Below are 25,902 nucleotides of genomic sequence, written 5' to 3' on the forward strand. Positions count from 1 at the left end.
TAATCATCGTCGGAAGAAGACGATGTTCTGGTCTTCGCGCGCTGTCTACCATCTTGTCAGCTGCTCTAATTATTGTAAACATTCTGTAAATACACGTCTGTTTTTAACCCCGTAACATTTTCGGTGGAGGTGCTCATATATATCAATCATGAGAAGCCAATATCAAATATCATAAGAAACCAACCAACAATGACACCTATACAGGATTCCTACACCACTCTTTCTCGGTCCACGCATATGGCACAATGGCCGCGCCCTTTTTAATTTTAAGGACGCGTGCAGTAGGCTGCAGCCCCCAGAGGCAGCGCGGTATATATATATATATATATATATATATATATATATATATATATATATATATATATATATATATATATATATATATATATATATATATATTTAAATATATACGCACACACACAGCGAAACCCGCAGTGCTCTGTCACTAGTTGCTCCTGACAGGCGGATGGGCGCCTTTTTCTCGGAAGTCCGCCAAGGTTTCGACACGTTTTCGCTCGCAGGGAAATAAGAGGGAACATGCGGCTCGGTCCGGCGCTTCCAACGAGATTAGCCCACGGGGTGCCGTCCGGCTGCGCTGCGCTTTCAGTCGCATCCGCTTCGTCGGCGTGCCAGCGGGTCAGCGCGTGTGTGTGTATATATATCCAGTGACGCAAGGGGGCAGCGCCTAACGAATCTCATCCGAAAGCGCCGACGGGCCCGATGCGTTAATTTATTCCAGCGTGGAAGTTCGGGTGCCGGCGAGTTTTTTTATTGCGCCGCACTCTATACGATGACTCGGCTTGTCCTGGCAGTGGTGCGCGCGCACGAACACCACGTTCGTGCTTCTTTACGCGCGTTTGACTCTGCGTAGCTGCTGCTATTTAGCTGCTCTCACAACGCGTTGCGTTCGACAGCCTTGCGTTACAAAAAAAAAAAATTAAGGAGCTAGATACAGGTGCGCCTGCCGCGTGGCCTTATGCCTTTTTATACGCTTTCTGCAACGTAGGGAGAAGAAACGAAAGTACAGGTTGAATCCGTAGCCGCGGAACGGCTATATGTGCCGTGTTCCCCGGCAATTTAAACTCTCGGGGCGTCGGAAACTGGCGCTCGAACTGTCCTCCCGTGCTTCGGACACATACATTGGAGTGGCGCGTCCGCTGAGATGCGAATGGGAAGTTAAGGCTCCCGTCCGCGGAGACGTCTAATAACTTTCGCGGCGTGTGGGTGGATCCGCGTTCCCTCTTTTTTTTTTGCTTTTCCTTTTTTTTTCTTTAACGCGACGCTCTTTGGCGCGACGGCTGCCAGTTCTGCCGAAACGGCGGGTTGCGCGATTGGCGCGGGTAATTGTTAAAAATGGACGTGCGACGGGGGGAACTCGTGTTTCCACGGCTCGTAATTCACGCGGCTGCCCATCTAGAACGGTTACGTCCTTTTAATAGTGCGCGCTATATGCGCTGCAGTTGCTATGTTCCTTTCTTTTTTCTTTTGCCACGTGTGTAATAAATCACCAAGACGGAAAGTTGAAGCTTTGAAGCGCACACTTGCGTCAAAGTTGACTGATGTGTGGTCAGCTTTGATCTTTGCGCAGCAGACAAAGCATACCCGGCAATAGGCATAAAACACTGACATTACTGCACCGCGGCAAAGATTCTGGTCGGTTAGTTGTCCTTCTTTACTCTCTCTCTCTCTCTTTCTATTTCTCTCTCTCTATCCGTCTATAAATTTAAACCGCAGTTTCACGTTCTCGTAGAAATAAGAAAAGTACACGGGTACCGCGTTTTTCGCTCGTGTCGCTGGTTAGCTGCGCCTGGTATCTTTCGTTTCTTTTTTTTTTCGTTCTATTCTTGCCGTAGCTGAGCTCATTATCCTGGGAATCGTTTCAGGTGCTCTGCTTCTTAAACGCTGATGCAACGCGCGCGTCTTGTTCGGCTAACGATCTCGTTAGCGCGGGAACCTATACCGTCGCTCTCTGTATAGTCGAAGCTAAGAAATGCGTCATTGAAAACGCACCGCTTGTCTCGTTACGAAATTTGTTCAGGAAGCGAGAGAAGATCGGTCAAAGAATGCCGCCTGCCTCAAGATCGTCCGATGGTGAACTAATGAAAGCCAGTAGCGTATGATTGATCGGTTAAACTTCCAGGATATGTCACATAAGCCACCCTTATCTTGCGTTGAAAGTTTGATTTCACTACTCGAACACTCTATAGTCAGCTGCAACTTAAGAAGGCTGGAGAGGCTCCGCCCCGATGACTGAAGCGCGGCAGCCGATTGCCACCGCGGCTAAAGAAATAGTCCTGCTGACGCGACTCGGACCGATTCGAAGCGCGGGCTGCCATGTTCTCCGTCGGCGGAGGTTCATGTGCATCCGCCTTTGAGGGGCAAATGTCGCTGCCTTCTAAAGTTGCACCCGACTATAGGTTACAAAAGTCGGCGCACAATGACGATGTGAAGACGTCGAGCACCGATGTAAGTTAAAAAAAAAAAGGGGGCTAATGATATTAAGGTAAGGAAGCGGCTTATAGTAGAACACCGGTGTGTGAGGTACTGGAGATCGAGATGTGGGCGTCCGTGTGTAGGCGCGCACATGTGTGTGTGTGGGGGGGGGGGGGGGAGGGCGAGGGGAGGGGGGAGCTGTGTGTGTACGTGTGCGCGTTTGTGTGGGGAGCGGGGCCGGCGATTCTGTGTGCGGTTGCGTTTTCAATACCCCTTTCAAGATTTTATTGCAAAACGCAGGCAGAAATATGTGGCGTATATTGGTCCACCCCCTATCTAGAACAAAAACCCGCATAATATATATATATATATATATATATATATATATATATATATATATATATATATATATATATATATATATATATATATATATATATATTAGCGTGTACCTCTTTTACAGTCCGCAAATGCACCTTAAAAGCTGCGCTTAATACGTTTTGAACAATGGTTCTTTTCTTAACGTTTTCGTTCGCTTTCCTTCCCATTACAGTGCTCTCAGCAGCGTCGATGATAGCGTTTGCGAAATGTCTTCAACGTCTTCTGTCACAGAAAACAGGGACACTGTTAGTCTATAGTCTGTACTGCATTGTTCTAATATAGGACAGTAGTATGTGCTTTTACGAGGCGTGATTCGGCGTCCTATAGTATGCGCTCGGGATTGAGCAGAAGCAGTGGCGTAGCAACAGGGGGGGGCCGGGGGGCCGTGGGCCCCGGCTGCAAGGGACCAGTGAAGGGGAGGGGGTGTCATATACGTCTGAAGACACCCCTCTTTCCGCCGGCTACACCCGGGGAGGGGGGTGACAGAAGACCTATGGGCCCCGGGTGCCAGACGACCTAGCTACGCCACTGAGCAGAAGACTATACGCTCTGACGAAGGGGATCACGTACCCGCATACGCAATTGCTCTCTTGATTGGCTGGCGCAAGTAACGCGAGTACCACGTTGTACTTGAGTACGGCGTCATTGCGAAACAGGTTATGGACGAACCGCATTTTCGCAAACAAACTGTGTAGCCAAACATATATAGCGTAGACGAACGAACTAAACAGTGTAGACAAATAGAGGGGGCATATTTCAGTGCGACATTGCACTTATTCTCTGTTGCTGGCTCACTTCGAGCAATGCAATTTTTTCCCCAATAACATTTTGAAACTTGTCCTCAAGTATTGATCTCGTACGAAACTTTCACCGGTACTATGGAGATAGCTGGACAGATATCAATTTTTTTCGTCAGACAATGAAATATGTATCCTGCAGCGCCACCGCGTCTTCATGAGCTCGCGTACTTAGCAGCCTGTCTTCCCAGTTTTACAAAGTTAAACAGGTTAAATATAGACTGAATGTAATTGACATGTGATGATATGATAACTATCATAAGCTATGATAAACGCGCGCCCCGCAATTTTTTTTCTTTTTTTTTATAGTATGGTGCGTGCACCTGAACTCTGGCTCAAAGCTCACAAAGCGGCGAATGCAGGCGGGATTTTTTTTTCATCGCTGAAGAAAACTGCAGCTGTCGTGTCAACCGCCCTCCTCCGTTTCTGTATATCCACGGCCGTGTGTACCTCGTATTTCTTGAATGTCAACCTGTTATCGTGACTTGAAGGGCGCCGCCGACGTCATTGCAATATCAACTTTCCCGTATTTTATTTCTCTAAAGCATGCAATGCTATTTTATTGCAGTAAGTGCACTCAACGACTTTACAACGCAACCGTCCGAGCGCCTCTCAGCGGAACGATGCAGCCACAAGCATTGCTACGACGTGTAACGACGATATCACATAACTTGCAAGAGTACAGTAAACAGACTATGTGCATAAGTGTACCCTATGTAAAATGTGTACCCTTCTTCCAATGTATAATACAAGGAGCAGCCAACATCGTATTCGCGCCCCATTTCCTTTTTGTCATAAAAATAACAATAAAAAATTACTGCCTAATTGCCCCGTTGTGCATGGTTTCGGGAGGCTTATCCACAATCTGTAGCGAAGACTGCTTTCAATCCAAATGAGAATCCAAAGGAAAGTCGGTTAATTTCCACGGCCCTCGCACACTCCACATAGGGTGAAGAAATACATAAGCTCGTTAACTGGCACCATGGCGGATCGAAGCCAGGTCATTGCGGCGTGGTGAGCATCTGTGAACCAGATTAGTTATCCGCTGAACGATGAATTGACCAAGTTCCAGGACGTGGAAAAGCAGTCCGATGTCCAGTGATTACTCAGTAATATAAAGAGAATTAGTAGCCACAAATGTCCGGTTTCTTAAAGCAGCGTAAGGTCACTCCGGCAGGTTCTGCTGGGGTCCTCTATATAACAGCACGATGTTCTTTTAGTCTACTCAATGAAAATGTTTGATCTAGTTCAGGATGTTTCTTATCATGCAGAGTTTACGAATGCGCCAATGTGCGACGCTGTTTCGGGGATTGGGAGACGTATTCCTTTTTCTTGCTTGAATGGAGCATATTCTCGTTTCCGTGTTTCAGTGACTGTATATACGTTCGTCAGTGTTGTGTTGTATTTGGAACGTGCAAATTGTTAGGGGCTTCATTTGTGCGTTCTATTCGGTAAACTGGCCCAGGAACATTTGCATTTTTTGTATGCGTGTTTGTATATGCGTGCGCGCGAACTTTGGAACAAATGTCACTGTAAATTTCAATGTCACCTTACGTTGTAACGTTTCTAATATTTTGTTGTGCACATCTGTCAGATCGGAAAAGGAGAGAGAGAGAGAGAAGGATGCATAGAAATGCAGGGAGGTTAACCAGAGTCAGTTCCGGTTGGCTACCCTGCATGGGGGGAAGGATGAATGCGGATAAAAAGAGAAAGAGAGCGGAAGGGGGAGATAGAGAGAAAGAGACGAGCACGACTAAACCACGTACATTACAAAGCGGTAGGGGGCGGCGTTCTTACAGTCTATCGTGTAGCCCCGCAGACCGCAGGAATCTTACTAACGCGAGTAAGGCCTTTAGCGTGGATGTTGTGTGGGAATACTGCTCTAAATCTTTGAGTTCTCTTAGTGGGCGATCGTCCAACTGGTCCAGTACTCTGCACAGCACTTGTCCATAGGCGCTATATCGCGGGCAGACACAGATAATATGTGCGAGCGTCTCATCGATGTTGCATGTGGCGCACGTGGGGCTGTTGGCCATTGCTATAAGGAAAGCATACGAGTTCGTAAATGCAACGCCTAGCCACAGACGGTACAGCATGGTCTCTTCGCGTCGTGGTAACCCAGGCGGTAGGTGCATCCGTATGTCCGGAGACAACGAACGCAAACGACACATGGTGAAAGCGTTCGAGTGCCAGAGAAGGAAAAGAGTGGCTCGTGCCACCTGCAGGCGCCAGCTACTGCTTAAACGCAAATGATGACGATGGTAGTAATAATAGAAAATTGGCCACGTCGTTCGTTTTTATCAGTTTTGAATGTCTTACCAGGGAAAAAGTTGCCGCGATACAGAAGATATCTGAGTGCGAACTAAGCTGCAGCATCAGAAAGGAACGAATGCTCTTATGTTTTGTGATTGACGATCACGAGCAATGGCTCTAATAATCGTAATCACGGGAAGGAGGAGAAATTAAGTAAAAAAGCGCATGGCAGTGACGTTTTTCTTTTTCACGCTGCAAGCAAGAGGGAAACCGCTTTCAGACGACATGGAAAGAAGTGGGGAAAAAAAAGTCGTTTCTCGACAAAGCGAGAACAGACAATTAGGCGCCCGCCTACCAAGTTCGTAATCAGACGAAACAAAAAAGATAATAAGACACGACCGGTCTCCCGTCTCGCCGTCGCCCTTTAAAAGCGGAGCGCACACGTAGAACCGGTCGCCAGGGGGGCTGCACGGGGCGTACTCTTCGAAGATTACTGTCATTTCGGGATTACTGTTGCGAGCTCCAGCCTGGGACGTCGCTGGGGTGGCTGATAAATGGTGAACGCTAACGTGCTCGGTATACATTTGCATATACGCGTGGATGCAAGACACGCAGGTGTAAGATACGGTGTGTGTTTGTGGGGGGGGGGGTGCAACTTATATGCCTTATATGCTTGCTTCATGAGAAGAAGCGTAAAGCAGGAGGAAGAGAGGGAAAAGTAGAAGAAGCAGACCGGAGTTAAGCGAGAGAATGGCGACCCCCGTTAGTATTCGTGCTGGTCACGTGGGCTCTTAACGGCGGGGTCATGAATGGGGCTTTTTTCGCAAGCCGTTTCCTAGCTCACCCACGGCCTTCTCAGGGGTATTTATTATATCTTGCGTGACTCGCTTGTCGTAACAACGTTGCTTAAGGAGAGGCTAGCATTAGAGCATTCAAGCGACCGCGTTTCAACTTCTTGCTTATGAAGTACGGAAGAAATTTTGTAACTCCAGGGGCGCATCGCTGCGAACCTGGCCGGTTATTCTAAGCCGACGGCTCTTGGCATAGTGGCACCCGATACAATCAATAAAGTGTTCATTCATTCATTCATTCATTCATTCATTCATTCATTCATTCATTCATTCATTCATTCATTCATTCATTCATTCATTCATTCATTCATTCGTTCGTTCGCCGATTATCGCTTGCCCTATGCATGCCTTAATTCATCTTTGCGTCACGTAATAACCCTCAGTTTTCATCTCGCTCTGTTTTCTTATCTCATTTTCTTTCTCCTCCCTATCAGGAGCACCTCAACTATATCGGACGAGATGAAGGTTCAAATCCTTTCATTCTGTCGCTCAAGCTGGAAACGATAGAGGAAGCGAACGATCACTACAGGGTCATACTTAGGTGAGGCTTTAAAAAAATGTTTCCTTTTTGTTTTTCAGCACTGCAGTTGACGTTGAAATAACCCGTTAAACACAATCAACAGCGAATGACACTGCCTGTTTCTGAACCTTTCTTGTGCGTGTGGTTTCAGAACAAAAGAAGGCATTGTTAGCGAACTGGTTCCGAACGATCCGAAGACCGAACTCTGGACGGCAGCTCGACTTGTCAAAGTGAGTATTGCGCGACTATTATTCTCTAAGCTCGAATTATTCTCTGCTGCGTACTTTTTGGGCGATATTTCGTAACGCATTTTTTTCTCTCTCTCTCGTTTTTTTCTTTCTAAACAGTCCTTACGTGATAACATCAACAATGTGGTGCTGCAACCAGTGTTCTTTCCAAAAGTAAGTGCAGTTACGCGATTTTTGCTGAAGCCATGCAGGCGGTTTGTTCACTGACAAAAGTACGGAAAAGTAGCTCCCCGATGGGTCTAGCTACTGGGTCAGCATCGTCAGTACGAACTCTTGCTGACACAAAACGAAATAAAATGAAAACAAGAAAAACAAGAATTAAACGTACACGACTCGCATAAATACACGTCGCACACTTATGTGCGTCAATAGTTCATGCAAAAAAAAAAGAAATACAAGGAAAGAGAATGAAGTTCAGTTTGCAATCTCCAGTAAGTGCAAGCGCCACAAGCATTATGGCCGTAAAGAAAAAAAAACGGGGTTGGTGGGAGGGTTTACAAGTTTATAAGTAGTTTACAAGCGATAAACGGTCACGTGTGCTGGGCATGTGTGTGCACACCAAGAAATGAACTTAAGATATTCTTTTTCACGTGTAAAGAATGCAGTCTGCTCGAATGTTCGAGCGCAGCTTCCCATGACACCGTGCTCGGTCGAGGCGCGTTCTGGTATTTATGCAGTGTCGAAGCATTATACCGTGAGAACGAGCGTCCGCTTACGTTCCTTACTTTTGTGGCTTCTTTTTCTTCTGCAGGCTTCGGAACTCCTGATGGCATTCGACGAACAAGTTCTAGTCCACGAGTACAAATTTGGAGTCATTTATCAAAGGCCCGGCCAGGTATGGACGAAGAGAAAAAAAAAAGAAAATTGGGCACGGGGCACCCTGCGACGAGCTTATGCTTGAGGGAACGCAAGCTTGGGCTGCTTCGGCAGACAAAAACACGTGCAATCATGGGCAGAAATGTCGGTGTTGCCTCCATCCCGAACGCTCTCTCTGTTGTTTCCTTTTTTTCTTCCCGTATTTCTTTCTTTCTTTCTTTCTTTCTTTCTTTCTTTCTTTCTTTCTTTCTTTCTTTCTTTCTTTCTTTCTTTCTTTCTTTCTTTTTCTCTTTTTTTCTTTCTTTCTTTTTCTCTTTTTTTCTTTCTTTTTTCTTTCTTTCTTTCTTTCTTTTGTTCATTCATTCCTTCATGCCTTGAGTTACGTTCGCCGCGCGCATTTGCATTTGCAAGGAGAGTAATTAGTGTGCCTCTCCCCCTCCCCCAACCCGAGTCGCCCTGCGGAGGAGCGCGGGAGAACGCTAATTATATTATCTCGGCAATTTTCCCCGACGCTGGAACGGGCGAGGACGGGGCAAGGCATAGCCGGATGGACCATGAATACGTAATTATCATTCTCCTCGGTATTAAGGGGAACTCTGGCGCGAGCAAACAGGAAACGCGCGTGCGACGAGACACGTGCGCAAACCTTGCTGATTGGGTTTACGACTGAACGGATATTATATCACTGTCACAACGCAAAGGATCGGCTATTAATGCTACTCTCGTACCTAGTTACAAAGAAACGAAATATAACGAAATAATGAATATAATGACGCAGGTGAAATTTCCCTTGAAATCCTCATAGAGGTCCATGTATTTAGAACCTCGTTTCAACGAGGTGAAAGACCGCGTCGAATACGTCGTCGAGCAACCCTGGTCTTTCTCACCGCCGCGCGTATAGGTCTGCGTACCTGCCCACAAGCATGCAGCTCACTATCGCACTTCTCCACTGCCCAAGACTAGTGCAGTCAGTGCAAGACTAGTGCAAGACTAGTGCATTCACTCCCCTCCTTCTCCATGGCGCGCCGGGCTGGCAGCCGCAGCTGGCCTTGGCCTCAGATATCGTCGGCGCAATATCGGGGGCCATCGCACAGGCCGTGCATTCACTTCTCCCTCTCCCTGGGGCACGCCGCGCGGATTGGCAACTGGGCGTGGCCTCCGAGATGGGCAGCGGTGCAGTCTCGGAGGCCACGATCCGGCAGAACCAAGCCGGCGTGCGGAGCGAAGTTCGCTTGCTTCCTCGATCACACAGCGGAGCACTGTGCTGTGTGCCACGTGCTGCTCGACCGCGATGAGCCAAGTCGAAAGCAGACGAATCAGAATGGAACAGAATACAGCTATCTAAAGGCTGTGACGTCAGGCGCTAAATCGCCTGTCGCACACGCCGAAGATTCTTTTCTTGTTCTATTCAAATGTTATCGTGTGCGTGGCAGTGTAGCGGTTCCGCGTCCCGCAAAGCCGTCTTCTTATTTGCATGTTTCCAATCGTACCAATCGTTCCAATCGTCCAATCCAATCGTTGGGCATATATTGCAGTAAATTATATTATTGTATATAACGAAGTAACGGACATAACGAAGTAATGTGTGCTCCCCCATCAACTTCGTCATCAGGTTCGAGTGTATAACACTAACAAACGCAAGTTGTATTATGATGTTACAGTACAAAGGATTGGGCATTACATTATGCTACTAGAAGAGAGGGTCGTATATCTTATTATACCAATATAACACAAAAGTTAGGATCTTATGCTCCTATCACATAAGTGGACTTCGGCTTCATGGCACGAGTTTCAACTTTAATAATAGAAAAGTATGTTATACTGTTATGGCACAGCGGTTACGATATTCTCGTAATATACCCCGTGTTGGTGTAGTGGTTTTGGCGTTGTGCTGCTAAGCCCGAGGGTGTGCGATCAAATCTTGGCCGCGGCAGCCGCATTCACATGAGGGCGAAATGCAAGAAGGCTCGTGCACCGTGCATTGGGTGCGCGTTATAAGAGAGCCTCACGTGGTCACAATTAATCCGGAGTTCTCCTTTACGGCGTGCCTCACAATCATATCTTGGTCTTGACGCGTAATGCCCTAGAATTCACTATATTACTATTACTCTCGTATGTTAGGCTGCTGAGCACGAGGTCGCGGGATCGAATCCCGGCCACGGCGGCCGCATTTCGATGGGGGCCAAATGCGAAAACACCCGTGTACTTAGATTTAGGTGCACGTTAAAGAACCCCAGGTGGTCGAAATTTCCGGAGTCCTCCACTACGGCGTGCCTCATAATCAGAAAGTGGTTTTGGCACGTAAAACCCCATAATTTAAATTAATTTTATTACTCTCGTAATCTAACACGAAGGAACGGATATTATATCAGGGCTGCTATAACACAGAGGCAGCGCGAAATCAAAAGGGGGACAGAGACGGCAGAGAGAAATAAAAGGAAAATACATCTTCCCACGCTGTCTCACGCGCTGGCAAATGTGGATAGGGAAATACGCCTCTAAGTTGCGCCTGCCCGTGCTATATCGCACTACTTTAAAGAAATAAGAGAGTCGTGGGCACTCCTTTCCCGGAGTAACTGGTTGTCAGACTTATGTGATTCCGTATTTGGGACTTCTCTTACTTTGCGATGGGAGACGTATGTAAGAGGGAATACAATAACTATGGAAAAAGGGAGTTTGGTGTAATTGAAATTATAATTTTGTGGAACTAACACAAAATACGTCATACAATTTTTTTTTTTGCAATGCCCAATGAGGTCCCGAACTTATTCAATGTAGGCGGCGCTTCCTATTCAGTATTATATTTTTTTTTGTGTCAACGAACTCAAACGAAAGACAAGCTATGTTATAAAAGTGATCCATAACAGCAACAACAACAAAACAAGAAACAACAGCTTAACTTGATGGGACGAGGAAATTTAGGCATAAAGATACGATCACGGCTAAATATTGTTTTACCTTCCTTTGAAGAAATGCCAGAGAAGTGACTCATTTTGAATTATGATTCAGTCTATTCCAAAGTGGCATTCAAGAAAAAAAAAACAAAAGTCAATTGCATCTGCCGTTATCGGTACTGATGAGAGAGCACGCTATGAACCGTAAGGGCACGCTATGATGGATGGCAAACTAATTAGCATAATAGAGAGAATAGCTTCCCGAGAAGAAGTTTCCGAAGGTTCCCGTTGTTTTCACAGTGCGCGTAAAGTGGCACTGCGTACGAAACACTCGTGTACAACATGGCTATGCTTCCTGCCTGTGGTCATTATTCATTACAAGGTCAGACTCTAGTTTCCATATACGAAACTTCGGTACATGATCACCTCCCACCAACTTGTACATGTACACAGAAGGCGAAAGCCTTCTGTGCCTTCTGTGTACATAGATTGTACCTCGTAGCGCAGTGTATGTAGATTCAATTCGCCCTAATTCTCTTTTCAAGCTTCCCGCTTCTTCATGCAGCTACGGTAATAAAAAGAACGCAGCCATACAATCTCTATTCTTCCTCCTTTCATATTCAGAAAGAAATACTACGGTGCAGACAGTGTTAGTGTACGTAAAATGAAGAAAAAGAAAAGAACGTTGTTTACTGCTTGATTAATCAAGCGTGTGGTTTCAGCTTCATTTAATCCGGACATTGCCTAATTAAATCAAAATGCGGAGTCACTGGGCTGCGCACAGCCTCTATCGACAGCGTTGCAGAGCATGCATTAGAAGGAAGGAATACGCTATAAAATCGAGGGACGAAGTGAAGGGGGATTCAAATGTGCGAGAGCATTTTTTTGTCGATACACGCTTTCGCGTTGCCGGTAATTTCTCTTAATTCGTGCCCGCGCCGTCGACCGAATCGAGAGTTTAATTAGAATGTGCGAAATGTTGGCTCATTAATTTAAGCAATACAAAAGATACGGCCCTGCAATATTCAGTGCCTTTTTTAAAGTAGCATTTCATGAAACCTTGATGCTCTTTTTCTTCGTGTACGTGTATCTTTGTTTTGTTTCAGGCGGCAGTCGCGCCATTGTTTGCAATCGCTCGTTTCATTTCGTTATCATTTCTGTTTCTCATCTTCAAAGATAAAGGAGGAAGAACTTTTTGGAAACCGCCACCACAGCGCGGCGATGGACGAGTTCCTAAACATGCTGGCCGATAGAGTCACGCTCAAGGACTTTTCTGGGTAAGCACGCTTGAACCCGAAACCGTTATTTCCTTCCCGTCCACGTGACGCCGGTGATTGCTTTTTCACATTAGTCCTATTACAGAAAAAAAAAAGGAAGGGATGGCGGTTTCCGTACATCGTGAGATAAAAGTGCAATCGGCGTTAAGGATGATTACACCGTGGGCCTCTGACGTTGAATTCTTGATGCGTGTTGCGATACAAACACATCGTAATCTCGCGGTGGGCTATAACGCAACAGCGAAAGTACACTTCGTTATCAGTTTTAATTTTCGTTACGTACACGGCGGAGCGAACGAGTTCTCTCATCAGAAAACCGCCATCTCAATATCAATGCAGTTTGTTGTCTGAAATAATGTGTCGAATTATCGTAACTTTCAAAGGCAGTCCCATATTGGTCGTCTTTTCTTTTTTAAGGTTGACGGAAGTAGCGAAATTACGAAAGGCATCAAAGGACGTGTTTGTATACCTGTTTGCGCGCCAGTAAAAACAGTCGTGAAAGTCATCTGAACTGCATCTATCGGACAGATATCGAACGGATAGGTGACAGATTCACGTAAATAACAAAATAATAGGCTTAGTTCTCCACCGTAAACTATCCTTTAGGAGAATTTCGCAGCATTAGAATTTTTTTTTCTTTTTTTCCCAGAAGGCATAGCTCTAAGCAAATGTTCGCACTACTTTTCTTTAAATTTGGCTATTTTTGGCAACGCCCTTTCTTTAATATCCAGGCGTTCGATGGAAAGATATCGTGCAGACAGCCTCTACACGAAAAGTTTTGCTGTGAAAGATATCTATTGACGCTGTCCTTCTAATTCAATCACTTTTGATTGCAAGCAGCTGAGCCGTTGCTTGTTTCGCGTTTCACATGTACTACTACAGTGAAGTGGGCGCAAGCTAAAGCCTCCTTGTGACAGTCCTAGGCCAATGTTCTCTGGGTGTGCTGAAGACAAACGTGTGACGTCGCTTCTGGTTATGAAGCCCTTTCTTGCACGCGTTGATCGTAGCACCGAAACAACCGCTAACCTCTGTTTGCCTTGGCAACCTTGGTTGCAGGTTTGAGGTATACTCCGTACGCTGTGTGATTAGTTGTGCGTAACGTTTTCCTTTTTATCTGGGATAAATTAATCTAGAATCCACGGGATAAAAGAGATCTTAGGCCGCTTTTATCTCGACGAACATTTGGCTTATTCGTTCGAGCCATTGTTGATACTTAGATAAGCGTTCGGCTGTGATGCTGCGTTCTGGAATATCGTCAGCGTGCCGCGCTTTGCTACAAACAAGTAAAGGTGGTGCAACTGTAAGCGTTCAAGTTGCGCTGTACCGCCGTAGCCTTTAATGTGTCCCATGGCGCGTCAACGCTATCATATATATATATATATATATATATATATATATATATATATATATATATATAATATATATATATATATATATATATATATATATATATATATATATATTGCATTTCTTCATTCTATCAGATTAGTTTTTTGTTCCCCGCCGTCTCCGAAAACGAAAAGACCCTAGCAACTCCATTAACTTGTCCATTATGCTTCTTGTTAAATTCGTTCCCATTTTGCACCTCGGTCACGTTGTGGGCGGGGGACCCCCGCAATTATGCGCACCTATTATCTCTAGCCGCTCTAACATTACGTCTTTTCTTTTTTTTCTATTTATGTCTCGCTGTTTTCACCTCAGCTTTCGCGGTGGCCTGGACACCCAGCACGGCCAGACGGGCCAGGAGTCCTTCTACACGTCTTTCAACGGCTGCGAGATCATGTTCCACGTCTCCACGCTGCTGCCGTACACGGAAGGCGACGTGCAGCAGGTGACCTTGGGCTCGTTTTAATTCTTCTCACCACGCCAGTCCCAGACAGCGTTTCAGTTTCTTGGTGCATTTCTTTCTAAGCACATTAGAGTTGCCCAGTTCGTTTGTATGGCTAGTAAGATATGGTATATACGAAAGGTTGCGCTTGAATATTTTTCCGGCGACTGTTTCACTGTGATAAGTGAGAAGAACAGGAGCATCCGAGGTGATCGACTTACTTTTTTTTGTCATAATCGTTCGCATATGCGTGGTGACAGATCGGCCCCGAGAATGTTTGTCGTGAATGGCGCTGGCTAACGCTGCGAAAGCTAATCCTGTATACACAAATGCCCAAGAAAGGGGCCGGAGGAGTGGCGCCACGGTAACTTGATTAGCAAAGCACCGCGCGCGTAATGTGGATGATGCGGGTTCGGTACACACTTGCGGCAGGTTACGTTTTCGTCAGCTTCCATTTGCCTTTACCTGTTCGTTTTTTCTATACGTTTCAATGAAATGGAAGAATTAGCTTCCCCTACATGTGCTTTCTTTGGCTTTATTCTCTGTCACTTTCCATGATCGTTGCGTGTGAGTAACTCCGCCCTACCTTCTTGATCTGGATCAAGTACGCGAATAAACTGGCACCAATGAAGCATGTTTTGTTTTCATTATCAAGTAGCTCTTTCGAAACTCTCTCTGCAGTTAATTGGTGACGAAATACTAAAAAACGATGGATGTGTACATATTAGCTGAGGAAATTAATGCGAGAATGCTTTTTTTTCTTACTTTTCGCTCTAAGGTGCTGGGAAAATGATGCCGTTGCGATGTCACTGATTTCGCGGTATTTTCACACTTTCGAATTCTTTCTTTATTTATTTATTCTTCCTCTCTGTTGCAAGCGGCATCCAGGAAGGTTGTTAAGCACAGCTCTGGCTGCATTTTCGAGACCAGCGTAATCCTTGCTTTCTTTTTTCACAGCATAAGCGGTTACCGACTGCCTCGACCAGCCGACGTCAAAGTATAGGATGCCGCGGGAGCTGCCGCAAGAGCGCCAAAATGGCGCCGTCACCCGCATTACGTTCTTTGCGCTCGTTCTGCCGTGTCAACTGTTACGACAGACGCATTTATAATGTCAAAAAGTAAAACATACTTAAAGTGGCTGGTGTTAAGCGCTTTCCTTAGTTGTCCCTTTAATCGATTCATTTATTTATTGCGATATTGAAAAACGTCGGCATCAAAAAATGTAAAGTTGGGGAATAGCTCCTTTTATATGTACCTGCAGCTCGTGCAACCGCGTTGCAAGGGGCCGCTGTAGCGTCGCATGTGGCTTGACAGGTGGGAAAGCGTAACGGTAAATTCCACTGGTCGATCTAGAGCGGAGTGTTGGATCCACGAAAGATCAACAAAATCGGACACTGGGCTGCCCTATCCAGATTGACGAGCGAAAAAATAAACACGCTCCGGCAGGGAGTGCAGCGGAAGTTGGGCGCCCGCCATATCCGCCAGCCATATCGCGATTTCGTTATTTGCACCTTAAACACCATTTCGTAAAGCACGTGCAAATCGTCGTAGCCGCTCCTGCTACTTTTCGAGGCACTAGAGCTGCTGTCAGAATCGCTTCAAGGCAAGAAGCACTGCCGCACTCTTGAACCGCGCCATTTCGTGAATGTACACAACTGCACAAGGTTACCAAACAACGCCTCAAAAAGGATTGAAAACAGCCAGGTCACCCGAGCAATCCGGAACTGACACCAACGAGTCGTCGGAGTTCCGGTGAAATCCGTCTCTGCTGGGCGGATCAACGAGGCGCGCTTCGTCGCGGAGCCGGTTGATCCCAATCGACCAGTGGGAAAACGCAAACTTGCACTTCATCGACCAGTGGAATTCAATTTCTTTGCCAGGGAGCAAGAAAACGTGCTCCAGATCGACCAGTGGAATTCACCATAAGAGTCGCGGATGCGGTCTTTTGTTCATCACTGTATGGTTCGGCCATAGAGGGTGCGCGCATTAACGTGCCCGATTATTCTGTGAGCCGCAAGCGGTACCACGCCTCATAATTTATACATGCATGGCAGCCGTGCAAGAATTGGTATACCGGGTTGCTTAATTTACTGGAAACTCGTATCGCACGCACTATAACTAAGCAGAACTAAAGTTACGACACGATAGTGTTTACACGCACGTAATTAAAGTGCGTATAGGCGCTGTGTACTTCACGTGTTCGTGTCTGTTGTCTGTAACAATGCTGTCAGCATCACTCTCGTGCATGGAGTACGGACGCGAAGAGGAAAACTATACACGGCGTATATTCGCGTCCTTTAAATATTTTATCAATTTTCTTTTTCATTTTTATTCTGCGAGGCAACGATACGACTTAAGCGCATTCGGTGCCAATTTCGAGCAACGAAGCTTAAGACGTGCGTTACTTCGTTCCTACCTGTTCGAATTTTTCGCTACATTATAGCACGTACGAGCCATACTGTATCACTATGTAGTCATACTGCTTCATTGTATAACGGGATACAGATGAATGCTGGTGGACTAACTGCTCCGCATCATTAGTGCTCTTCTGAACTCCTGTGCAATTAGGCGAGTCAGTATTTAGGAAGGATTATTTCCTAGCAAATGTAGCCGTATATCTCGTAATAGGCCACCACTGTATACACACAGTATCGGAAAGCGGCCCCTACAGGGCTTTTCTTCTTCTCCGCGAAAAAACACTGAAGTGCACACGACAGCGCCCCTTCCCTCGAAACGCACTGATTATTACACGGCGCACCCCGGCTCTCCAAGCGCTTCACTGGAGCCATTGTGTCTTTCCGTGGTCGTCGGCAAAGTATGTCCGCCACTCGTCACACTTGTCGCGCTCGATGATAAAGCTCGCTCGTCACCGCCGCGCGTGGAAAGGTCAAGGCTACATACCGTCGCCAAGACGTATAGGAGGCACAGCCCCTCGACCGAACGTCGCGTAGAAATCGGGTCTGCGTGGCGTGGGAGCGGCGGAGCGGTGTCCGAGGTCTATTAAGAACGGAGGTTGCGTAGCCGCTGCGTTACCAAGATAATTGATGAGCTAAGGCGCCGTTCGGATTGACTCGCCTCTCCTAATGAGGGAGCGCGCTGTACCGTGGTGCGAGCGGACAATGTGTGCAATCAAGAGCGCGCCCCTCCCCCCTTCCTCTCTCTCTCTTCCTCTTATATAGAGCGCAGACTGCCTTCACGCACACGGTTCGTTAGCGGAAATGGAAACACTCTGGGAATGTGTGGGCTCCTCGAGGAACAAGAAGAAACGGTTCGAGATTAATTGGCTACGGTTTAGGGTGCTTGTTGGGGATACACGTGGTATTTACGTTATTTAGATTCGGTGGATCCACTACATGCTTAATTAACAATACTTCGTTTGTTGTCATTACTTTCTGCGATGTGGCTTGGCTGCTAATTCTAAACGCGTCCAACTCGCCTGTCTGTGGGATTCATTTTAAGCTGCTATCCGGAGATTGGCAGCGGCCTAACAAACGACACTCCAGCTCCTGGTTTCCGTAACGTCATACTTTCCAGTTTCTTTCGAAGGCTTGCTGAAAGCTTATTGGGAAAACTCTGAGCACGCTTGCTGGTGGCACTCTATAAAACTCAGTGGTCATTGATGCCCGTAGTTGAGTTATGTATTGGGAGGTCACGAAATTGGCTACGACTTCCTTAAATCCCTATGCTCGGGGGAAAAAAACGCACGGCGATGAACGTGTTGAACTGGCGTGTAAATTTCTCAGTAATCTTAGTGAAACAGTTGCGTGCTGAAATGCCACCCTCTCGCCGTAGTTATTATTGTCTTTTCGCACGGCGCCGCATCTGAGGAAAACAGTGAACGGCGACCGTAACGCCACGTAACCAACGCACTGAAAACCTAATCCACTCGCGTTTCCCCCTCCCCCTGTGCAGAGTAGCAGGCTAGAGCACCTTAGCTCAGGCCGACCTCTCTGCCTTCTTTCAGTTAAATTATCTCTCTCTCTCTCTAATCCACTCGCAGCTCCAGCGCAAGCGGCACATCGGCAACGACATCGTGGCCATCGTGTTCCAGGAGGAGAACACGCCCTTCATGCCCACCATGATCGCCTCGCACTTCCTGCACTCGTTCGTCGTGGTTCAGCCCGTCAGGACGGGACGCCTGCACATGGGACGGCAAAGGTATCTATACATAAGAGCCCGACTTGACCGCCTTATCTCTGTGTGTACTTGTCCCCTGAAGTAGCTCCTTTCACGGCTTTTTAAGGCACGAGGAACCGTTTACGGTGCTTTTGGCGATAGTCGTAACCTGGACGGATGAAAGATCGCGTGACGGAACGTTGGACGCAGCGTGCCTAACGTCAGAGCAACTATAACCCCTCTCTTGTAGATCGGCGCAGGAGCCGAGTCCGTAGCGTTTATATGGCCGACGCCTGTAATGTGCCACCGCACTTAATGCGAATTCCTTATAGCGGAGAGTCGCGAAGGCTCCAGGCAAGTGCCAGCAACAAAGTTTCGCAAATATTTTAAGTGCTACCATGTCAATACTTAAAACAATAAAAATTTGTGGGACCTTTAAGAGCGGAACGCGATAGCGTTTAAAGACCCCCTACATCTTTTCATGCTTCCCGGCAACTGCAGCTTATGTAACCGTAATGTTTACTCGGAAACGCTGGCTGCGAACGCTATGACGTGGGCGAGCTTTGTCGTAGAAACGGGGCCGCTCGCGCGGGTCGATCTCCTGTGATTGTTTCGCACTTTTAATATTTCACTCCGAGAAGAGCTAGCATAAAGGACATTCGCTGTCGGTGTTTTTTTTTTTTTCACTGCATTTGTTTGTGGGCTGCCGTTCACAAAATTCCGAGGAATAACATTGTAAAGGATGAAAGACAAGGTATGAGTAACTTTGGTGGTACATAAGTGGGTAGGTGTGCGTGGTTCGAAATATCCCTGAAATTATTTTTTTCCGGGGCGACGTCCGGTGCCGCACGCCGGATTTTCCGCGCCCTAGCGTTAAATTTCCAGTAGTTGCCTGGCCAACACGGCTACCAAGGTGATGATGATAATGATGATGATGATGGTGATGATGATGATGTATTAAGAGATGGCTCGAAGGCCTATATTATGTGGAATATGAAGGAGGGTGAGGGGGGAGACACATTCGGGGACCGACGTAGCAGCTGCGCGTCCTTGGCGAAACCCAAGAGCGAGTTCAGAATGGCCCTGTCAGAATCCGCTGATCCGGTCGCCGGCCTAATCCGCCCCTCGTATGACGTAAAACCACTCTATTCGGGAGAGTAGCGACACTCGCTTCCGCGCGCGCTGGCTTTACTCTCAAATTCCTCTCGTATTTCACTCTCCCGTGGGCCGGCGTACTGCGCACGGCCCGCTTTTCCTACCAGCGGCCGACGGACGCCGCGGAGGAAGCATTGCGCGCTCGCTGTTTCGTCCGTTTAAAGCAATGCTGTGGAATCAATCGCCTTACGGCACTGGTACGACTGTGGTAGAGTTACGATGGGTCATGCTTGAAAAGGTATCCGAAATAAATCGGCGGAAGCGCTCTAACATGTGGCTATCCAGCAGTAGTGCAGTCCCTTGCTCTTCGTGACCGATGAGCCCACCCGCGGCGCGGCGGGATGCGGCGCACAGAAAACTTAAACATTGCAAACAACTCGTGCGATCGTTTCGTATGCGTGGCGTTAAATAAGCATAAGATAAGCAAGAATATACGTGATAGCTTTTTTACAAATCCGCCTTTATCGAGCGCACCGAAGGCGCTTGGGCACGCGTTTGAACTTCGCTACGTCGCTTTTCTTTTTTGTTATTACATGGTACTTAAGAGATGTTGTCACCTTTAGTTCATGCCGGCTACTACTTTTCACGTAGAGATTAAAAAATTAACTTAAACTCATGAAAACTAAAAGTCAACTCGAAATTATAGTAACAAAGTCCAGTCACATAAGTATACACTAAAGCCACACTAAAACTGAAAGTCAACTCAGAAACACGGCAACACAAAGTCCAGTCACACAGGTGCACTAATGTAAATACAAACACCGGTTACACAACTACACTAAAATCGGGGCACACAAGAAAGTACGGATTAGATTCAAATGAAGGTACATTAATGCATGCACTGAGTTAAACCAAAGTCGGGTTAAAAGTAATCCCATGGAATTAGCTTATCCCGCTTAAACACTCTCCTCAATAGTTTCTGAGAATATTGCTCGCTTCTAGAAATCTTTGAAGGGCCAGTAACGCTCGCCTTTGCAATGAGTATGTCGGCCAAGGACCTAAGATCTTCCTGAAGCTGAAGGGCCTGCGGTCTAATGCCACTAAATCGCGTGCTAGGCGTTGTCTGTGAGCGTCGTGTCGCGGACATCCTACCAGAAGATGTTGTTCATCCTCATCCGCGTGGCCACAAGTGCATTCCGGGCCGTCAGCTCTTGAAATTTTATGTAGAAAGTGTTCTGTCTACGCGGTACCGAGCCGCAGGCAGTTACCGAGTGCTTCAAAGGCTGGTTGTACCTAATGTGGACGGGGCCGGATTGTGAATTGAAGCGACGGGTCTATGTGGAATAAATCTGAATATGTCAAGTTCTGATCGAACCGTGTCGCTCTGCAAACACGGGTCGAGATCTGTCTTATTATGTGGCGCAGTTCGCCTTGCGTTAGAGGGGGACCATGCGTGGCGTTATTAACGTGCGCTCGTCCAGCTGTCTTGTCTGCTGCAACGTTTCCAGTGGTATTGCAATGGCCAGGTATCATTGTAACCTGATTGTGCGATCCTCTTCACTTGCTTTTGTGAGTTCCTTTAGGGTCTTGTAAACTAACGTCATGTTTTGCGAATTGCTGATGTCACCGTAAAGTGAAGACAAAGCTGCCCGCGAGTCACAAAGGATGGCCCATTGTTCCCCCGTTTGCATTGAATTTGCGTATCGTAACAAATACAACATTGCAAAAAAACCCAGATGTTGTTGATGGTGTCACCATGAGATAGTTCAAACGTCTGTATTTGGTTCCATTCTGCAATGACAAAGTCAGCTGTAAAATAATTTCTTTGGCATGAACCATCTGTATACGCTTGAATATAGCCAGGGTATCGAAAGTATATCTGGTATAACTTTTTATTTATTTATTTATTTATTTATTTATTTATTTATTTATTTATTTATTTATTTATTTATTTATTTATTTATTTATTTATTTATTTATACTGCTGTCCTGTTTCCAGGACCTTCGCAGGGTGCATACAAAGTGAAATTGAAAAATCTAAGTACAAAATACAGCGATACATAACATAGCTCACTCGCGATGTGCAAATGTAAGCAGTTACTGAACCACACACAGTAAATCACTCGCTACATAAACATAGGCGTGACTCAAATAATGGCAGTGAGCATTGGGTTACAACGTCATCAGTAAGATTATTCCATTCAACAATAGTTCTAGGAAAAAACGAAAATCTGAAGCAATTCTTTTTAGTAGTTAACGCTAGTTGTTGTGCTCCTAGCATAAGCATATCTCGTTTGCGAATAATCCCTTCAACCGAAAGTTCAATTTTTGCCGAGACGAGTCCTCATGGAGGGTAGGAGATATCTGTGAAGCAGAATTCGCGGTGTGGTAGTAGATTTCGGTGCACCTGAATCTGATGTTCGCCCTGTCTCTCTCAATAACGGCAATTACTTGTGGCTGCCTTTTGTGCTGCACTGAAACGCGAAAGTAACGCTTCATAATAAACCAACTACGACTGCAACATGTAAATGTTATCAGAAATAAGGCGGCAAATGCAATACTGCTTGCTGGTATTCTGTGACAAGCGGCGAATAAAGCACGCCAGCTACATAACTTTACTTAATGCTTCTGGCTGCTACTGCAGGGTGGATGCCGACGTAACTTTACGCAGCCGTTAAGTCATTTCTTTCTCCATTCGGTGCGCCACAGTCTCAAGAGTGGGCACATATAGCATGCGTTAGAATAATCAAGCCAATTTCTCACGTTCACGCATGAGAACATAACGTTATTTGGTTTGACAGTAAACAATTTGTCGCTCGCGATTTTTTATCCTTCAAGCCATTCGCTGCCGGTGTCCTAGAACTTCCGACGCTTAACTCCACGGAACGGCCGAGCTTTCCGGGATGCGAGTGAAATTAATGAGAGACGTTTCAGAGACTGCTTTAACCGTTCGCTACTTGTGGGCGCATTACTCGGGAAACAAATGCGCTTGGACATTATCCTCGGAGTAGGTCTTGTGACCTTAGCTTTTTTTTTTTTTAAGAGCGCAACTCTTAGGCACCCGTTCTGGGTTGAGTGTCGCCGTCCCTAGGCGTATATACGCGAACGCGCTCGTGCCACTGCTCGCTCGTTCGTCTTCTTCAACAGCTGGCTCCAATGTCGCCCATTATGCCAGCGTTCCCGGGCTGCCACTTGCTCTGCGAAGACGCTGACGGTACTGCCCAGTGCCAGTCGGTGCGGGTGATTTCGGTCTAAAATTCTTGGCCTCAATATATCGCGAAATGAAAACAAGTATACAGCTGCGCTCAAATTTCGCGTTAGGAAGCATCGTAACCGTCTGACTTAATTATTTTTCATTGGTGAACGTAATCTTATCGGGCAAATGCAGCCTTCAGTACGATTGTAATGGACACGAAATTTAACTCGTTAAATATTTGCGCGTTGTATTGTGCCCAATGAACTAACACCATCCATTAAACCACACTGAACTGGTTAATAGAGCCGACAAACAAATTTGTGTGGATGTCTTTAGTTTTGGGGCGAAAATTCAACCAATCCAAGCTACTCGCCGGAAACGTTTTTAGACACACAAAATATATAGTTTTCATTCAACTAACCAGCACGAATATCGCTTATATGAAACAACGAAACACGGCTTTGGCAAATCAGTTCTGAGAAAGCCCGCAAGATGGAGGAAATTACATGAAAGCGAAAAATTAGCCTGGCTTTCATACAGTGTACATAGCTTTCATATAGTATACAGCTATAAATAATCCACGCATGGGTGAAAAACAAATGCGCATATCACAAATATTTTCTACCTAATATCTTCACAAATATAAACAGTAAGACAGATATTTTTATTATAATGTATTATTGCAAGCATGTAACATTGTTATGGTATCTTTACTGTATTCCTGCACTCTTCTTACACATTCGCTTTCTGTATCATGACGCGAACAGTAAAAGAAACGAAAAAGAAGTTACCGAGACGCTTTAAACACGCGCTTTATGTGCAGTTTACCGGTGTTCTGCTGTAAACTGAACTAAGCGTGAGGCTGGCAAAAACATATAAAAGCCTTCGTGCAATCTTGTCTACAGTTATTAGGAGAAGTACAGTACTTGCCTCGCACAGAACGGCGTACGTTGAAGGGGCGGAGTCTTTTTCTTCCGGTGTTGTGCAACCATTCATTTCGGCGCGCGACGTCTCGTTTTCTTTGGGGGACTGTGAACAGCGCTAGTGCTTTGTCCGGCGGTCTGCGGCATTAAAAAAGCACAGCAGCCAGGCATTCTTCCGTGAGACGAAACTCACGTGTGCCGTGGCAGCGCAACCAACACATGGCAAGGGGAATGGCAGCCGCAAAAAAGGAAGTCGCAGTTTTGCCCGAAAGCCGAAGCATCGATTGTGATAGCAATTTGGTGGACAGCTATGCGAAGTAAGTATAGTACTTTTATCGGCCGTGTAAACGTGTAATCAAAGGCATGCTAACTAAATTAACAACAATGGTGCCACGCGCGCACAAGCAAACATGAACACATCTGACTCGATCACCGCGGAAACTCACTTTCAAAATGCTGCGGCGAGGAAGCGCGGCAGCAGCAGCGAGCGAATTGACATTCGTGCTGCGTCTCGCATCTACGCGAACTAAGCCGCGAAAACATAGCGTGCGGCGGTATGTGTCCCCTTCACAGATAGCTTTTAAGGTACAGCGGCCCAGGAAGGGCGGGGGGGGGGGGGGGTGTTCGCTGTATTTTGAACCTACCCTACCCTCCCTCCTGAGCCTAGCGCGCGACGGAAGAGATGCGCTTCCTGCTCGCTTTCCTCCATGTGTGCGCGAGATTGCACCGCGATCCCCGGCTCACCGTGGCACGCCTTCACTCTCACATACAGCGTACGGCGCGCGGCGAAGATTTTATCGACCTGGGACTTCATACGGAACCTCACGGCTATGCCGACGCCGACGGCGGAAATGCGCCTGGAGTGTCCGCGTAGTTGCTATCGCAATAAAAGTAAAACATAGCCAAAGCAAGTTTCGCGATGTCTTTGTGATGGGAGGCGTAGTTGAAAGGGCGATTTCGCGCGCTGCAGCCAATCAGTGCGCAGGAAGCGCCTGCGCGGCTACAGTGAGGGTGAAGGAGAGGAGCACAGTGGGCGCAGGTGGGGAGGCGCCGGCAAAGATCTAAGGGTGTCGCTACTACCCCCCCCCCCCCAAAAAAAAAAAGAAGCGTCCGTTTTGCACCACAGGCGAGACATTGATTGCGACACAATATTGTTAGACGGCTATAAATAAAGTTAGTCCTTTTATCAGCTGCATAAACTGCTGTAAACATTCGCTTACTAACTAAATAAATGAACGCGTTGTCAGGCGCGCATACGCGAACACGAACACTGCTCGCTCGATGATCGCGGATACTCGCTGTCAGAAAGGTGGCGTGATGAAGAGCAACAGCAGCGGCGAAGGAATTCCCTTTCGGGCTGTATCTCGCTTCAACGCGAACTTGGCGCGCCAGAACGGAGCGCTTATCCGACCGGCTACTCTTCGAACCCAGTTCAGATAGGATGCGGGCGGCTGCGTTCCGCCGCAGCTGGAGTACAAGACGAGATGCGCACTAACCTGCCCCCTTCGTACTCCCTTGCGAGCGCGAGAAGACACCAGCGCCTCAAGCCACCATACTTCTCGGTTCACCCTCACAAGTTTTCCTTCGCGCCTACAGCATACGACGCGCGGCTGCAATTTTATCGCACTTTGACATTGTACAGAAGATCACGCTGACGGCGGAAATGCGCCTGGAGCGTTCATATAATTGCTATCGCAATGATGAAGTGGCTTAATTTACGTAGGACGACACTAGCACTGCCCTCAGGTGGAGGTCCCTATGCTGAGCACTCCCGATGCTGGCACTTCCAAAACAAATGAGCCACGCCATAGTGGGATCACTGATGTGTGGCTCCTGGGAGGCTTCTTGGTCTTCGGAGGCTGTTGAGGGACCGGGTTCCTGCAACGTGAGGGAGTAATCAGACGGGAAAGGAGGGCTTCTCTCCCTGCGGTGGCCCGTACCGCCGCCACCGTTCTAAGAAGCACGCCCGGTGTGAGGACAAAGCCCATGCATAGGAGCCTCTGGAGATGCAGCTGCCCTGACCTGGGAAGACCCGCGGGCAGTGAGCATGGGGAACACTAGCACTGAGCTCCGGCTTTCGTCGGTTGGCTACTGCTCTCAAAAGCCCTGCCTGAGTTGTACGGCGGTCCTGCTGTCGTGCTGATTGTGCTCGTGGAGAGGGATGCTGAAGGACCACGACAACGAAAGCGAAACCACCTTAGCGTTTATCACAATGCAACAAAACACAAGAAAACAATGTGCAATCTAATTGCCAGGGTCATATATAAGGAGAAA

The 25,902-nt window shown here is 46.9% G+C and overlaps 1 protein-coding gene across 4 annotated transcripts in view; it reads left to right on the forward strand.

The window, feature by feature from the left end:
• Positions 1-25,902, forward strand: part of RapGAP1 (Rap GTPase activating protein 1) — a 307,901-nt gene that overhangs the window by 253,422 nt on the left and 28,577 nt on the right. For all 4 annotated transcript variants that reach the window (XM_065451496.1, XM_065451481.2, XM_065451489.1 and 1 more), the window contains 7 exons: positions 7,150-7,256; positions 7,387-7,465; positions 7,583-7,636; positions 8,235-8,318; positions 12,370-12,470; positions 14,172-14,301; positions 18,299-18,456. In XM_065451496.1, coding sequence (XP_065307568.1) covers positions 7,150-7,256; positions 7,387-7,465; positions 7,583-7,636; positions 8,235-8,318; positions 12,370-12,470; positions 14,172-14,301; positions 18,299-18,456 — 713 coding nt within the window. The remainder of the gene's footprint in view (positions 1-7,149; positions 7,257-7,386; positions 7,466-7,582; positions 7,637-8,234; positions 8,319-12,369; positions 12,471-14,171; positions 14,302-18,298; positions 18,457-25,902) is intronic.

The sequence above is a fragment of the Dermacentor albipictus genome, chromosome 2 (genome assembly GCF_038994185.2).
Source record: "Dermacentor albipictus isolate Rhodes 1998 colony chromosome 2, USDA_Dalb.pri_finalv2, whole genome shotgun sequence".
Taxonomy (NCBI): domain Eukaryota; kingdom Metazoa; phylum Arthropoda; class Arachnida; order Ixodida; family Ixodidae; genus Dermacentor; species Dermacentor albipictus.